This window comes from Doryrhamphus excisus, chromosome 6 (genome assembly GCF_030265055.1).
Source record: "Doryrhamphus excisus isolate RoL2022-K1 chromosome 6, RoL_Dexc_1.0, whole genome shotgun sequence".
NCBI classification, from domain to species: domain Eukaryota; kingdom Metazoa; phylum Chordata; class Actinopteri; order Syngnathiformes; family Syngnathidae; genus Doryrhamphus; species Doryrhamphus excisus.
In genome coordinates, this window is record NC_080471.1 from 21466746 (window position 1) to 21484360 (window position 17615).

Sequence of the window (17615 nt, forward strand, 5' to 3'; positions counted from 1 at the left end):
TGTAACATTTGGTGAGACACACAAGCGGCAGACTATATTATGTATATCTTATGTGTCTTATACATACAACTATATTGGATAATACAAGTGTAAATGTGACTATAGGGGTGTTATTTCATGTCTAGAGGGCTCTCATAATGTTAAAAACTGTATTTAGAAGGTTGTAAACATGTTTTCTATTTAAATACTAAAATATTTGAGTCGCGGCACGTGGTTAGCATTAGAGTGGTTAGCGCGCAGACCTCACAGCTAGGAGACCAGGGTTCAATTCCACCCTCAGCCATCTCTATGTGGAGTTTGCATGTTTTCCCCGTGCATGCGTGGGTTTTCTCCGGGTACTCCGGTTTCCTCCCACATTCCAAAAACATGCTAGGTTAATTGACGACTCCAAATTGTCCATAGGTATGAATGTGAGTGTGAATGGTTGTTTGATTGGCTGGCGACCAGTCCAGTGTGTACCCTGCCTCTCGCCCCAAAGACAGCTGGGATAGGCTCCAGCACCCCCCGCAACCCTCGTGAGGAAAAACAGTAGAAAATGAATGAATGAATATTTGAGTCCAAATAGTCTAGAACTAAATGAGGGGATTACTGTTGTTCATTCAAGAATCATCCAAAAATATCAACAAAAAATACATTTTATTAAGAATAATTTTACATACAGAAAACAATATGAAATTATTATAAACTATGAACGTATAGAACCTTTAGCGGACCCTGTTGCTATCACATTCAATCGTGTTTCTCATCATCGTTATCAAATTGCTTTCTTTGGCCCCATGACAGGTTATTTAGCAGTTCAATCAGAAATGTGATGACAGTGAATCAGCAACTCATAATGTTGAAAATGGACTAGCTGGTTATTGGAATTATTGTAAAAAAAAAACCCTCCATCTGGTACTTTTACAATGAGTAACTGCTACATTACTGTTACATACATTTGTTCACTTCCTGCTTTCCATAATACAGTTTAAGTTTCTTTTTGTCTTTTTTTAAAATAATGTACCTTGTACTGAAGTAGGAGGTGATATGACCATCCAATGACATAATGGGTACCATAGTAAGTGTCAATATAGTGATATATATAGCACATCATGACTGGTTCATAAGGACTCCACAGGGATATTACTCATAATCGTAATTGTAGTGTAAAATAAATAGGATATTTTTATTTTTACAAGGCAGCTGAATGTGTGTAATCCATCGTGCAAAACATTGTGGGATAATTTCTTACTGCATTTTGTGTCACTTTGGTGTTTTCAGTGGTTCGCCAATATTGCCCAAATATTGTGTACTGACCCCATGTCCCTGAACGCACCTCGCGTCTGTGCTATGTGCCATGCAATTTAACATGCCGTCCATTCCACATATTACTAGATCTCCTTTATATATGCTGGAAAAGAGCATGTTATAAAGAGAGCGTCTCACTGCTCACTTTGTGTTGCGTGGGGAAATCCGCCTACATTGAAGACTCACAGGCACAGTTTCATGCCCAGTTCCATCTATTCATATCCAGTTAGATCTATTGACCCAGGCAGAGGTGTGGTCCACAGAGGAAATGGACCTCCTGTTATTATTCAACTTAACTGCTGAGTTCATCAGAAAAAATGTTCAATTTGTGTATTTTTAATTGTACGTTTTTGCAACTGGACGACCTTGATTTTCGTAAAGATGTCTCATATCTCTTCCAGGTCCAATTCCAGGTGCTGCAAATCAACTCCTCAGATATACCATGGATTGTAAACCTACGCCCACAATAATTATTGAATTTGTGGATAAAAAATGTATTGTTGCTGGGCACATCATGCAACAAATGATGTGCTATATATATCACTATCTTGACAGTTACTATGGTACCCATTATGTCATTGGATGCTCATATCACCTCCTACTTCGGAATGTGACAAAAAATTAAAAAATTAAAAATAAAAACAAAATATCAAAACCTTTAAATGTTTGGGTGGTTTTAGTTAACCTTCCTCTTGTGTTGTCTTTCTGGTATCATCTCTTGGTTTTGACCCATGTATTAAATCAGATATAAAATACACTACAAACAATAAGTTACCATCAAATTTGCTTCTCGTGTTTTGGTTACCTTCTTAGGCTTCCTCATCCATGAAAATGTTGCTTTTAATACTTTTGGTATGGGCATGTAGGCCTTTTTTTGTCACCAAACCCCTCGATTTAAATTTCCAAAAATGGTAAAATGAACCTCAAAAGAATCATATTAATAAATTGGTCATATCACCTCGTACTTCGGTACGGGACAAAAAAAATAAAAATTAAAAAAAAAAAAAAAACCCTTAAACTGTATTATGGAAAGCAGGAAGTGAACAAATGTAACAGTTACTGATTGTAAAAGTACCAGATGGAGGGGTAGGATTGAATAAGCTTTGCTTCTTCCTACTCCTTTTGGACATGTGGAACTGTGAACTGATTACGTGATGCATTCAATTGTAATCTGATGCATGTTCAATTTAAATTTCCAAAAATGGTAAAATGAACCTCAAAAGAATCATATTAATAAATTGGTCACCTCGTACTTCAGTACGGGACAAAAAATTAAAAATAAAAACAATACAAAACAAAAAAAAATGAATTATGGAAAGCAGGAAGTGAACAAATGTAACAGTTACTGATTGTAAAAGTACCAGATGGAGGGGTAGGATTTAATAAGCTTTGCTTCTTCCTACTCCTTTTGGACATGTGGAACTGTGAACTGATTATGTGATGCATTCAATTGTAATCTGATGCATGTTCAAATGAAATAAAATCATTACCATTACATTCGAAAGCAAGTAACCTCTGCAAACTTGTTGCAAACAGGCCCTTTAAATATAAGATATAAAAAGTTTTAGCTGACAATTTTGTACGATTTGCATCACTGCTTGTCAATGAAGCCACAGTCCCATTCACATCAAGTTTTTGGACTGTGGGAGGGACCTGGAGTACCTGCAGCGAACCCATACAACACAGATAGAACATCCTAACAGTGCTTTTACCTCTGCGTCCCACACCGTTGGTCCTCCAGTCCCCAGCGCTGAGATTTCTTGGGCGGGCCGTTCTCACCACCAAGTGCTGCATGTCCCTCCAGGTGAGGTTCATACTGGAAAAGAAGAAGAAAAAAAGATCTAATCTGTCTTTGTGCCACCAAGCCGTACCCACTGTAACTCAGTCCACATTGCACACATTATGAGAGCTGTCATGTTGCGTTGACCTCTTGACTACACAGTAAAAGAAATGTAAGAATGTGAGATATGAAAAAGGTTAGAAGTCTGTCGCCGTCATTGAAATATGATCCACATGAGCAGTACATTTCAAGAAAGGTACAGCAGAGACCCTGAGGACTATGTCAGTTAACTATGACAAAGCTCCAGGTTCACATTAAGGTTTTAACACCAGCATTAAAGTTCAGTGACCACAGTAAAATATTTGATACCAAGGAGGAATGTGTCTAGACCTCTTTGTAATGACCGTGGTAGGATAAAGTTGTATTCCACATTGTCAAAAACTCTATTTAATATTTGCTTTTTTAAAACATAAAGTAGATTCAAAAAATAGAATTGTGCCGACATCAGCGTTCACATCTTTACATTCCCAAGATTTCCCATCATTTCCATATCACCTCAGCGGGTGGTAAAAAAAGGAAAATGATAAAAGTAATGGAACAGCAGGAAGCCAAAACGCTATTGCTCTTAACCGAATCCATCTGTCATGTAGTGCAAATTTATAGATAAGATTACACAGTGATGAACTAGTGAACCGTCACAGATGACAAGTGTGAAGTCCTAGCCAAAGAGATCAGAGTTTGAAAAATGTCTTTCTGGAAAAGTACTGACAAAAACAAAATCACAAACCTTTAATCAAAGCTTCTAGACATGATGTGTATCTTGGGCATTAATGGCCCTCGCTTGGACGGAAAGAAACGTGTATTCCCATCTGACTTTTCATGTTGTCATGGGAATAAAAAGTCATTTAGTGGTATAACTTATGTATGCTCATGTTCTTATACAGTGGTATGAAAAATTATCTGATATTTGTCAAAATCACACAGATGAAAAAACAGTGTCTGCTTTAACCAAAACCACCCAAACATTTATAGGTTTTCATATTTTTATATTTTTTCATCTGTCACTTTTCATGTTGTCATGGAAATAAAAAGTCATTGACTGGTATAACTTATGTATTCTCATGCTCTCATACAGTGGTATGAAAAATTATCTGATCTTTGTCAAAATCACACAGATGAAAAAACAGTGTCTGCTTTAACCAAAACCACCCAAACATTTATAGGTTTTCATATTTTTATATTTTTTCATCTGTCATCTGTCACTTTTCATGTTGTCAAGGAAATAAAAAGTCATTTACTGGTATAACTTATGTATTCTCATGCTCTTATACAGTGGTATGAAAAATTATCTGATCTTTGTCAGAATCACACAGATGAAAAAACAGTGTCTGCTTTAACTAAAACCGCCCGAACATTTATAGGTTTTCATATTTTAATATTTTTTCATCTGTCACTTTTCATGTTGTCATGGAAATAAATAAATAAATGTCTGCTTTAACTAAAACCACCCAAACATTTATAGGGTTTCATATTTAATTTTTTTTTCATTTGTCATCTGTCACTTTTCATGTTGTCATGGAAATAAAAAGTCATTGACTGGTATAACTTATGTATTCTCATGCTCTTATACAGTGGTATGAAAAAGTATCTGAACCTTTTGGAATTTCTCACATTTCTGCATAAAATCACGATCAAATGTGATCTGATTTTTGTCAAAATCACACAGATGAAAAAATATTAAAATATGAAAACCTATAAATGTTTGGGTGGTTTTAGTTAAAGCAGACACTGTTTTTTCAGTTTTTTACATTTCTGCTTAAAATCACCATCAAATGTGATTTGATCTTTGTAAAAATCACACAGATGAAAAAATATTAAAATATGAAACCCTATAAATGTTTGGGTGGTTTCAGTTAAAGCAAACACTTTTTCAGTTTTTTACATTTCTGCATAAAATCACCATCAAATGTGATTTGATCTTTGTCAAAATCACACAGATGAAAAAATATTAAAATATGAAAACCTATAAATGTTTGGGTGGTTTTACTTAAAGCAGACACTGTTTTTTCATCTGTGTGATTTTGACAAAGATCACATCACATTTGATGGTGATTTTATGCAGAAATGTGAGAAATTCCAAAAGGTTCAGATACTTTTTCCTACCACTGTAAGCTATATGTGTTATTTTTAGAACTGTTGTAGGTTTTCAACACATTGTGTTTTACATGTAACGTAATTAACTTTCAAGCAGCAAGTTGTACCATAAATGTGAAAAGCACTTGGAAAGTGCCAGCAAATTATGGTGGTTTGAGCAGGCTTCCTCTTTCGATGCTACCCCCTGCCAAGAACCAGTAGGGGTCCTGAAAATAGTGTTGGAACCCAAGCATATAAGGAGGTATATTCTTTTGGCGTAACAAAGAAGCTGGCTTCTTAGATGATGTAATTCATTTGCACATATTGAGGCATAAGAGTTTCAGTCATAAATCCATTCTTGGTGAACTCTGTGTTATCTGATCTGTTTGCAAAGGTAATAAACTGCTCAGGTTCTATGTCTTTATTTCAGACAATATCTTAGGATAGAACGACATCAAAATTACAAGCCAGCCATCATTTAAAATTAGGGCTCTCAAATGATTACAATTTGTCATAGTTAATTAATCATGATTAATCACTAATTCAACTATGTGTGAAATATGTCAATTTTAACTGTATTTTGTTCCTTTGTTCATTTTCAATCGCTTATCCTCACAAGGGTCGCGGGAGTGCTGGAGCCTATCCCAGCTGTCTTCAGGCGAGAGGCGGGGTACACCCTGAACTGGTCGCCAGCCAATCACAGGGCACATATAGACAAACAACCATTCACACTCACATTCATACCTATGGACAATTTGGAGTCGCTAATTAACCTAGCATGTTTTTGGAATGTGGGAGGAAACCGGAGTACCCGGAGAAAACCCACGCATGCACGGGGAGAACATGCAAACTCCACACAAAGATGGCCGAGGGTGGAATTGAACTCGGGTGTCTTAGCTGTGAGGCCTGCGTGCTAACCACTCTTCCACCGTGCAGCTCACTGTATTTTGTAAACAGAAATAAAAATTGAACATTTCAATCACACATTAACAGCGTTATTGTGAGCAATGTGAAGTTGCGTTCAAAGACACTGTGTCATTTAAGTTGAATTCACATGTTTGGATGGTACGTGTATTTTCTGGGATTTTTGAGCATGCTTAAATGCAGCAAACTGTATTTCGACTTAAAGTGATAAGAATAACCACTGGACTGGAATGGTGTTGGAATTGGACTGCTGTTGATGTGTTCAGGTCAGAATAAAGTCATAAAAGAGCGTCAGATTCCTCCTCCGCCTCCTCCATCCACCAACATGACACAGAGGTGTGCCTTCCCATTATGAGCTGTGTTAATTGCACTAAAAATGTGTATCTAATTAATTAAATTAATTAGTTACTGCCTACCGTGCTATTTTTGACACTCCTATTTAAAATCTATGTTTGTTTTGTCTAACACAAAACAAAATAACATCTTTTGAGTGTAAATAACATCAAAAACTGGTATTGATGATCTTTGAACTAAGCCATCCATGTCTTCTTATGTTTACATTTTCATATTAGTAATTTACTTACCACTAAAGGCATGATAATGGTAATGGTTTTATTTCATTTGAACATGCATCAGATTACAATTGAATGCATCACATAATCAGTTCACAGTTCCACATGTCCAAAAGGAGTAGGAAGAAGCAAAGCTTATTAAATCCTACCCCTCCATCTGGTACTTTTACAATCAGTAACGCTTACATTTGTTCACTTCCTGCTGTCCTAATATGGTTTAAGGTTTAAAAAAAAAAAAATCAGTAACTGTTACATTTGTTCACTTCCTGCTTTCCTAATATATTTTAAGTTTTTTTTATGTTGTTTTATTTTTTTATTATATTTATTTATATTTTTTATTTATATTTTTTACCGAAGTACGATGTGATATGAGCATCCAATGACATAATGTGTACCATAGTAAGTGTCAATATAGTGATATATATAGCACATCATGACTGGTTCAAGACTCTTCATCCTTGTATTTAGCAAACATCAACTGCTTGTATTGTTTCTTGAATTGGCTCATCGTTGTGTATTGTGAATATTGCAAAAAAGTGAATATGTGGCTTTCAGGTACGAATTAATCTAACTATCATCAGATCAATTCACACAATCCCATTTAGTCTCACTCAAGAAGATAGTAACCCTTTAAGTGATAATATCAGTTTGTTTTTTGGCTTGTTGAGTGCTGATAAGGTACCTGTGCAGCAACAAGCACCAGACACTTAACACTTTGTCCAAAGCTCTGCTTGCTGAGATAAAGTGTGCCAGTATGCGTGCACTAAAACTGTGAGATTATAAGAGATTTAAAACAAAATCCTGTAAATGAATTACTGCTCTGGGAAGTAGTAGCATTATGTAGATTACGGGAACTTAATATGCATAAGATATGACAAAAGATAATCCCATAATGGAACTGCTGAGTAATGTGAATTGGTGAGATTTAATGCGAAACATTCTCTGGTTTGAGATATCACCTTAGAGATATTCTGTGAGTGGAGGCTGAAGTTTGGTCTGCTTTGTCTGGGAAATTAACTGATTATAAGATCACTTTGCTAAGGGAAGAACGTCTTGGGCTGGGATTTAGGCCAGTACCGTCTCTCAAGAGTTCACAGACTTTTTCACATTTACCTCAGACCCTACAGTGCTGCATACGAAATGAGACTATAGATAAAATACTAGAAAATTCCCGCAGAAATTTTGATGGGCTTGCCACCTGTGCTGTGAATCTCGGGCCCGGTGTTCCAATGGCTACCATGCTAGCACCTAGCAAGAAAGCCTCAAGTACCGAAAAGGTTGATGCAGTCCCATAGTGTCCCCACATCTTGCCATGTGTCTATTTGCATTTAGACATGAGTAAATTAGCTTAAATGCTAACATGCTAACGGCTACCATGCTAGCACCTTGCAAGACAGCCTCAGGTCCCGAAAAGTTTGGGGCAGTCTCACAGTGTCCCCACATCATGCCATGTGTGTATTTGCCTTTAGACATGAGTAAATTAGCTAAAATGCTAACATGCTAAAAATCACCATGCTAAGACCTAGCAAGACAGCTTCAAGTCCAAAAAGTGTCCGATAGTGTCCCCACATCATACCATGTGTGTATTTGCCTTTATATATGAGTAAATTAGCTAAAATGCTAACATGCTAACAGTCATCATGCTAGCACCTAGCAAGAGGGCCTCAAGTTTAGAAAGTGCCAAGGTTGTCCTATAACCTCCCTACATCATGCCATGTGTGTATTTGCCTTTAGGCATGAGTAAATTAGCTTAAATGCTAACATGCTAGCAATTAGCATTTAGCCACAGAGAGTGTTGAGAAGTCTGTAAATTCTCATTTTTCCTGGATTGTGGCTGTTCTAAAAAATAGAACAGGTGTACCTAATCTAGTGACCCATTTTTGAACGTTTTGGTGAATAGCGTCGCCATGGTTACACAAAACGTTCCAAAAAATAAATACCGCTGTAGTCCTGAGCGGCAGGATTCCGGCGGTGTAACATGTGTGGGGGTCCTTTTTGCGTTTTTTTGCATTACGCGCACAAAAATGGGAAGATTAAGATATAATAATAGCTAAACATCACAAGGAATAACAATATGGGCTTGCATTACTGAGCAAGCCCATAATAAGACAATTAGAATGACCACAAGGCCTCCTACATGGCGGTAAAAAGAGAATGATTCAACTCACTTGGCCTCCAGTGCCAGGGCAATAATCCCAGCAGCCAGTGGTGCTGAAGCTGACGTTCCCGTGTGAGTGTCTGTGCACTTTTGCCTGAGGTCTGTTGTCACCTTGGGAGATGGGATTGGAGATGGAGAGACACATTTAATTTGACACATTCAGTATTCCACTTCCCTGTGATGGGAGTTTCACAGTGAATGATGAGTGTTAGAGAGACGAGGTGCCGGGAACTTAAAGGGCATCTTTTCTTTTGTAAGCAGCAATAGTAAATAAGAGGGCAGACTGAGCAGGTACTGGAGGTGCAGGTTTGTGTTTCTATTGTGCAATACGGGACAAAGAAACCATAAAAAGGCCAGAAGTAAATTGATTTTCAAGATTTTCAACCTTCAAGGTCGTCAAAGCATGTTGACAGTTTTACCTAATTCACCTCCTGACAACAGCATCAAGAGTGCTAGGCACCATGTTTGCAATGTTCAATGTCCAATGTTCAGTTTTAGCCCAAATGTTTCTAGGTTCCTTGGTTCTATTGCCTTAATTGCTTCCTGATTCTGAGATTTTGCGGCTTCAATTATTAAAGCTTTCTATGCTCTTCGGCTCTACTCCTTTATGGGCTTGGAACCATTCTAACCAACCGTTATTTGATCCTCCCCGCCTTGATGACCACATTGCTATGCAGTCCAGAGGGAAATGAGAGCCTAGGAACCGTAGGAACGATGAAGCAAAAGCACTCAGCAATCATGGAGAAATGGAGACATACAACCTAACAATTACGGCACAATGAAGCCATACTACCTTGGAAGCATCGAGATTATAGAGATTAGAGACCATTAAGCGTTGTAGTCATAAGACCTTGTCATTATTAACCTTCCTCTTGTGTTAGATTTCTGGTATCATCTCTTATGTTAATAAGTCGGTTTTGACCCATGTATTAAATCAGCTATAAAATACACTAAAAACAATAAGTTACCATCAAATTTGCTTCTCATGTCTTGGTTACCTTCTTAGGCTTCCTCATTTAATGAAAAAGTTGGTTTTAATACTTTTGGTGTGGGCATGTAGGCCTTTTTTTGTCACTATACCCCTTGATTTCAATTTCCAAAAATGGTAAAATGAACCTCAAAAGAATCATATTAATAAATTGGTCATATCACCTCGTACTTCAGTACGGGACAAAAAATTTAAAAATAAAAACAAAACAAAAAAATACTTTAAACTGTATTATGGAAAGCAGGCAGTGAACAAATGTAACAGTTACTGATTGTAAAAGTACCAGATGGAGGGGTAGGATTTAATAAGCTTTGCTTCTTCCTACTCCTTTTGGACATGTGGAACTGTGAACTGATTATGGGATGCATTCAATTGTAATCTGATGCATGTTCAATTTAAATTTCCAAAAATGGTAAAATGAACCTCAAAAGAATCATATTAATAAATTGGTCATATCACCTCGTACTTCGGTACGGGACAAAAATTAAAAAATTAAAAAAAAAAAAAAAAAAAAAAAACCAACCTAAAACTGTATTATGGAAAGCAGGAAGTGAACAAATGTAACAGTTACTGATTGTAAAAGTACCAGATGGAGGGGTAGGATTTAATAAGCTTTGCTTCTTCCTACTCCTTTTGGACATATGGAACTGTGAACTGATTATGTGATGCATTCAATTGTAATCTGATGCATGTTCAATTTCAATTTCCAAAAATGGTAAAATGAACCTCAAAAGAATCATATTAATAAATTGGTCATATCACCTCGTACTTCGGTACGGGACAAAAAATTAATAAATTAAAAAAAAAAACAAAACAAAAAAAAAAAAAACCTAAAACTGTATTATGGAAAGCAGGAAGTGAACAAATGTAACAGTTACTGATTGTAAAAGTACCAGATGGAGGGGTAGGATTTAATAAGCATTGCTTCTTCCTACTCCTTTTGGACATGTGGAACTGTGAACTGATTATGTGATGCATTCAATTGTAATCTGATGCATGTTCAATTTAAATTTCCAAAAATGGTAAAATTAACCTCAAAAGAATCATATTAATAAATTGAATTCTTTTGTTACCTGGCTATTACTGAGAGCTATTGAACATATCTCTTAAATCAATTAGTTTTATTTATTTTCTCAATTTAGTATTAATCACTAAAGAAACATCTATGGTGTTTCGGGTCAATTTTGACCCATATATATATATTAATATCAAGAAAAGGTAGAAAAAGTTATTGTTTTCATCAACAGAACTTTAGTATAAAGTGAAATCAAAAAGCAGAACAGGTCCAGATCTTGGTTCATTGTACTTCTTGCCATTCTTTCCATGATCCAAATTGTAAATGTGAAATCAGCCAATCAAATGAGTGAATTCCCCTCACATGTATACTGGAAAATCGGTCAAAATGAGAATCCCCTGAAGCTTACATGATGAGAAAATGAGCTGGTTGTCATTGCGTTGGCTAATTGTACACTTATGATTTCAGTTGTGGCTCAAAATATTGCTTTATAGTCATATTATTATAACCGGGTTGAAACCGATCCTAACAATACAGTAGTCGTAATTTCAACCAGACCATTTTAAAATGTAGTAAAAATTATTTTTTTGGTTTTATTTTGTTGAAATTGAGTTTTCTGACAAAGTCAAAAAAGCCTTGATGCAATAAACAAATCTTATGTGATTCTTTATATGCATTAAAATGTTAAGCAATGAAACCAAGAACCACTGACAAATTAATCCATTGAACAGTAGAGTCTACTAAGTCATTCATTAAGTTCTGTAAATCAAAATATTTGACATCGGAAATAAAACATTGGTTTAAGAAAGAATAAACCCCGATCCTGATGATGACTGTTAAAGCACCATAACAAACAACCACAGAGGTATCTGTGTTTTGGTGGCCCACAGCCTGCCTTCTCTTTGAAGGGCATGTTACATTTAATGGTTATCTGTTCCTTGTCCCCGAGGCGAGCGTTTCTTGACAAGCAGATCGAAAAAAAAAAAAAAAAAAAGCACGCGGCGTTTCTCAGTACTTGTCAGCTCGGCTTCCTGAGTGTTACACATCAGTTGCTCTTATTTTGACAGCAGAGCTATACCATTAATGTATGTTTACACTAAATTTGAATGGTGTGTACTTATGGAGAACTATCTTGTGTCTTTTCATTCCAATACAAAACCGTAGCTTTTCAAACTGTGTGTGTTTGTGCACTTACTATTTGTTTCTCCCCCGGGTTTCCCGAGCTGAAGGTGGACGCAAGAGTGGATGCGCAGGGCTCGCTGTACCACGGCACATTACCGGACTGCGTGGTGCTGCTGATGGATAAAGTGTAAATGCTGTTGGTGTAGCCATCACAGTTGCAGTTGTCCTGCTCTCTGCCACCGTTTCCCGAGGCCCAAATGAAAATGGAACCGAGTCCGCCACGGCCCTGAGGTTAAAAAAAAAAACAAACCAAAGCAACATTATTGCAAATGACTGCACAACTGTATTGCAGAGATAGTCCTCCTCTTAAATGCTTTATGAGGTACGTAGTGTCTTTCGAGCAGCTGTACATCTATTACCGTCTAATGTCAGGCGGCATATTGCAACAAAGATAACAAAGTAATTACAAAATCTTCTCGTGCAAACTGCAAACTCTACATCACCCGTTTAATCCCATTACATTTGCGCTGCTACAAACAGGCTGACAATTTTGATGTGATTTATATCTTATGATTAAAAATGTAACACATTCATTTGGAAGCCTAACAACAAAAACATAGCTTCTTATTATCTTATTACAGTGAACATAATCAAGATTAGTGTGAGCCTTCTTGATTGCTGCATTGGTTATCTTTACCCTTTCAAAAATTCCAATTTTGTAAACGTCTTTTCCTCACATAAGATGACCTTTCCCTCCATGTTTGCTCATAAAACTGCAGTTCTGCGGATTCCAGTTCTGTCCTTTTTTGGCCACGATGGACTAAGACTAAGACAGAGGGCACAGGGTCATCTGCTGTCAGGACTGCACCTTTCTAAAAATACATTTCTACTCATCTCTGGTTTATAAAGGACATTTACTCTCAATTAAAATGAACAGTAACAACTTAGTTCATCACGATATTTGTGAAAAAAAAAATGCTATATGACCACTTATAAATAAATACCTGTACGCAATCATCATATATGTGTATTAAATAACCTCCTCAGTGGCTGACAAAAGAGCTAACAACATAAAAAAGCTTCAATCTCCGAGCTAGACATAATTAGTGTATATTTTTTCACATTACTTATGAATGGTCTCCATGCCAGAAGAGTATATAAGAGTATTCCGTATCAAAATGTGCCCAGTGTGCTCTGTAACATTCAATTAGTGCGCCTAATTGAGTCACGACAACCTCAAGCCAATGAATTACTGGTGTCCATTAATAACGAACCACTGTAATTTCAAAGGAGTACATTAGGTTTTAAAAAAAAAAATATTATTATAGCCATTAATCCATTCCAGAAGGTCCGACTTTAACCAAAATGTTAACAGAATAATTTGTTAGCATTAGAAATAATGTACAGTGGTGTGAAAAAGTGTTTGCACCCCTGCCTGATTTATTATTTTTTTGCATGTTTTTTGCAAAATTACCCCAACAGCGCAGCCGCGACTCATCCAAGGGGTCACAAAAGACCCCACAAAAATATCCAAAAAACCTCAGCATATTTCAAGACGAAAAGCACTGGAAAATACTCTTTGTGGTGTAACAAAGACAAAGTTCAACTTTTTGGAAAGTGTGTGTGTCCAATTACATCTGACGTAAAAGTAACATCACAACAGTAAAATACAGTGGTGGTAGTGGTGATGTTAATGGAATCATTTGTTTGCATTAGAAATAATGTACAGTGATGTGAAAATGTGTTTGCTCCCCCTATGATTTATTATATTTTGTATGTTTTTTGCAAAATTACCCCAACAGCGCAGCCGCGACTCATCCAAGGGGTCACAAAAGACCCCACAACAATATCCAAAAAACCTCAGCATATTTCAAGACGAAAAGCACTGGAAAATACTTTTTGTGGTGTGACAAAGTTCAACTTTTTGGAAAGTGTGTGTGTCCCATTACATTTGACGTAAAAGTAACATCACAACAGTAAAATACAGTGGTGGTAGTGTGATGGTCTGTGGCTGTTTTACTGCTTCAGGACCTGGAAGATTTACTGTGACAAATGGAACCGTAAATTTTGCTGTCTAATTTAGTTTAGTTTTAATTTAGTTATTTATTTAGCTGCTTATTTAGTTGTCAATATTTAGGCGGCAACTTTTTCACACAGGGCCATGTAGATTCAGATTTTTTTCTCCCTTCATAAAAACGTGTTCAATTGTGTTGTCATTGACTAATATCTAAATAATCTGAATTTTTTAATATAAATATAAATAATTATAAGTTTAATAATGTGAAACATCTAAGTGTGGAAAAACATGCAAAAAAAAAAAATCAGGTCAGGTGCAGACATTTTTTCACAACACTGCATATGTCAAGCAAGGAATAAAGACAAAAAAAAATGTGTATTTCTTTCTCTTCACATGTTAAGACTCAGATACACAAAACCACACAAAAGGTACAAACCTTCCTCCTGTTTGCAGTCAAGATGGCGAATATAAACTGATTTTTTTTCTTCTTATATTTGTTTTTTTTGCTGGTCTGCCTGAAGTTGGAAAGCCCAGAATGTTTATTTTTTGCTTTTTGGTATATCATCTGGATGAGCTGTCGAACCGTTGACAGACCAAAAGATTTCTTTTCAGTGCCGCTAGGAACAGCGAGTGGCAAATCGACCCTGAAGATGTGATTTTCAACAACAAATGACCACATCTTGGCCCGTAAACTAAAACAACCTTGTTTATACCGGAACGCGCTTTAAAAGGAATTATTTGCCTAATTAATGGAACCCTGAAGCTTTGATCTTTTCTAACACTGTCAGAAATACGCTTTTTATCCGATCATTTTAAGCCGCAGGTTATGCTGCTAAAGCCCGCAGCCCAATTTATGAGTCGACAATGCCCTTTGCCGCAGGTAACGGTTGCTAGATGAGGAAAGATGAGTGCCAGAGGTTATCTCGCTGACAGCAGCACACACGCAGAACCAGACAGGTCCTGTTGTTCGGCTGTCTGGAGATTTTTCCTCCATGACACAACAAGATTCGTTGAGCGGTGCACATTCGAAGACGTGACCCCCCCCGCCATTCCCAGTATAGTCTCATTTATTTATACACCAATTACTGCAGTGCTCGGTTCCATCTATTGTTCTGCATCGATGGCTGCTGCTGTGTTTTGCTTCATTTCACAAGAATGAATTTTCCCTGCATCCTTCAACTCAGCTTCATGAGAAATAATTAGCAGTGGACAACATTACCTTTGTAATATTTGAGGGCTAAAGGGGACAAAGGCACAAAGGACGACTACGTTTGGTTCCTATCCTTGTTAAATCACTGGTGGGTTACACTGTGGGCCACTGGAGAAATGTCGCAATATTTACTAAGGTCAATTCTAAATTGTGGGCTGCACAGCGGTAGAGTGGTTAGCGCGGAGAACTCACAGCTAGGTGACACTAAGTTCAATCCCACACTCGGCTATCTCTGTGTGGAGTTTGCATGTTCCCCCCGTGCATGCGTGGATTTTCTCCGGTTTCCTCCCACATTCCAAAAAATCTGACGCTCTTTTATGACTTTATTCTAACCTGAACACATCAACAGCAGTCCAATTCCAACACCATTCCACCAGCATGCTCAAAAATCCCAGAAAATACACGTACCATCCAAACATGTGAATTCAACTTAAATGACGCAGTGTCTTTGAACGCAACTTCACATTGCTAATGTGTGATTGAAATGTTCTGCTACTATTAAAGTTCATTTGGAGCTGTTAATACATACAAATATATATAATAATTTCTGTTTACAAAATATAGTGAGCTGCACGGTGGAGGAGTGGTTAGCGGTCAGGCCTCACAGCTAAGACACATGAGTACAATTCCACCCATGGCCATCTCTGTGTGGAGTTTGCATGTTCTCCCCGTGCATGCGTGGGTTTTCTCCGGGTACTCCGGTTTCCTCCCACATTCCATAAAATCTGACACTCTGTTATGTTTTTATTCTGACCTGAACACATCAACAGTAGACCAATTCCAACACCATTCCAGTCCAGTGGTTATTCTTATCAAGTCGAAATATAATTTGCTGCATTTAAGCATGCTCAAAAATCCCAGAAATATACACATACCATCCAAACATGTGAATTCAACTTAAATCACGCAGTGTCTTTGAACGCAACTTCACATTGCTAATGTGTGATTGAAATGTTCTGCTACTATTAAGGTTAATTTGTTATCTGTTAATACATATAAATATATAGAATCATTTTTATTTCTGTTTACAAAATACAGTGAGCTGCATGGCGGATGAGAGGTTAGCGCACAAGCCTCACAGCTAAGACACCTGAGTTCAATTCCACCCTCGCCCATATCTGCGTGGGTTTTCTCCGGATACTCCGGTTTCCTCCCACATTCCAAAAACATGCTAGGTTAATTAGCGACTCCAAATTGTCCATAGGTATGAATGTGAGTGTGAATGGTTGTTTGTCTATATGTGCACTGTGATTGGCTGGTGACCTGTCCAGGGTGTACCCCACCTCTCGCCCGAAGACAGCTAGGATAGGCTCCAGCACCGCCTGCAACCGGTAGAAAATGAATGAATGAATCAAAAAAATAAAAAACTATCAAAAAAAAAATAGAATAAGATATGAGAAAAAATAAATACGTGTAAAGAAAAATAGTTTTTTGTCATTAGAACCATGGGTTTCTTTTTCCTTGCCTGTATCGGGGTTCAGATCAGGGGATCTCGTCGATTGTTGCCAGCTTGTAAAGAAAGCCCTTCGAGGCTCTTTAGTGATTAAGGGCTGTATAAATAAATTAGACTTGACTTAACCATCTGGCAGGACTGCCATTCAAATGACTATATTTTATAGTCATGTCCGTCCTACCGTGGGAGTGTGTTTCGATATCACACAGAGCTTCCAGTTGCAGCGCTTCCTGTTTGTTTAAACTACAGGACACAAGTGGAAATTAGTGGCCTTAAACAGAATTTGCTAATTTGCAGCTCTATTTACATACCTAGCCAAAATGCAGGTCACATTTTGACTCAAAAGACAGACGGCATCATGTCACTGACTTACTTCGAGTTATTATTTTTAGCACCGATTAAAAATGCCAAAAGTCCAAGCTCGAAGGCAAGACTGACCTTGGTGATTCCCTGCTGAAAAGCCTCCTTGGCCAGCTTAGCAGGGCCGTCCAGAGATTTTCCATCATCTTCTGGGCCCCAGCTGGCACTGTAAATGTGGATGTGCTGTGGGTTGAGGCTAAGAGAGTGGGCCTCTACTACATCGGTCACCTCCCCATCCAACATACGGACTCCTGTTAAACACAACGTAAAAGCAGCTCAAATTTGGTGAGTGGTCTAATGATAATGAGAGCAGTATAAATAGTCAGGGATGTCCCAAAATATTGTCTGACTCATAATGGCATAAAAGTACAGAGAACCATGATTGCTACATCAGTATGTCCGAGGTCTGGAATTTTTTCCAAGTATTGCCTTTGATTATAACTGCTATTTTGGAATGACTGTAACTTGAAACACTTGAATAGCAGCACTGATTACCATGAAACAAGTAGCGCTGCACACACAAAATACAGGAAACGGCGTGAAAATGACAGAAAACAAAAACAAGAGTCCAATGAAACAGAACACTAAAGGCTGGT

General features: G+C 37.3%; 1 protein-coding gene across 2 annotated transcripts in view; it reads right to left on the minus strand.

The window, feature by feature from the left end:
* The window catches only part of furinb (furin (paired basic amino acid cleaving enzyme) b), a 90463-nt gene that overhangs the window by 11715 nt on the left and 61133 nt on the right, over positions 1-17615 (minus strand). For both annotated transcript variants that reach the window (XM_058074693.1, XM_058074692.1), the window contains 4 exons: positions 17098-17270; positions 12053-12265; positions 8865-8965; positions 3000-3103 (listed from right to left, as the gene is read on the minus strand). In XM_058074693.1, coding sequence (XP_057930676.1) covers positions 3000-3103; positions 8865-8965; positions 12053-12265; positions 17098-17270 — 591 coding nt within the window. The remainder of the gene's footprint in view (positions 1-2999; positions 3104-8864; positions 8966-12052; positions 12266-17097; positions 17271-17615) is intronic.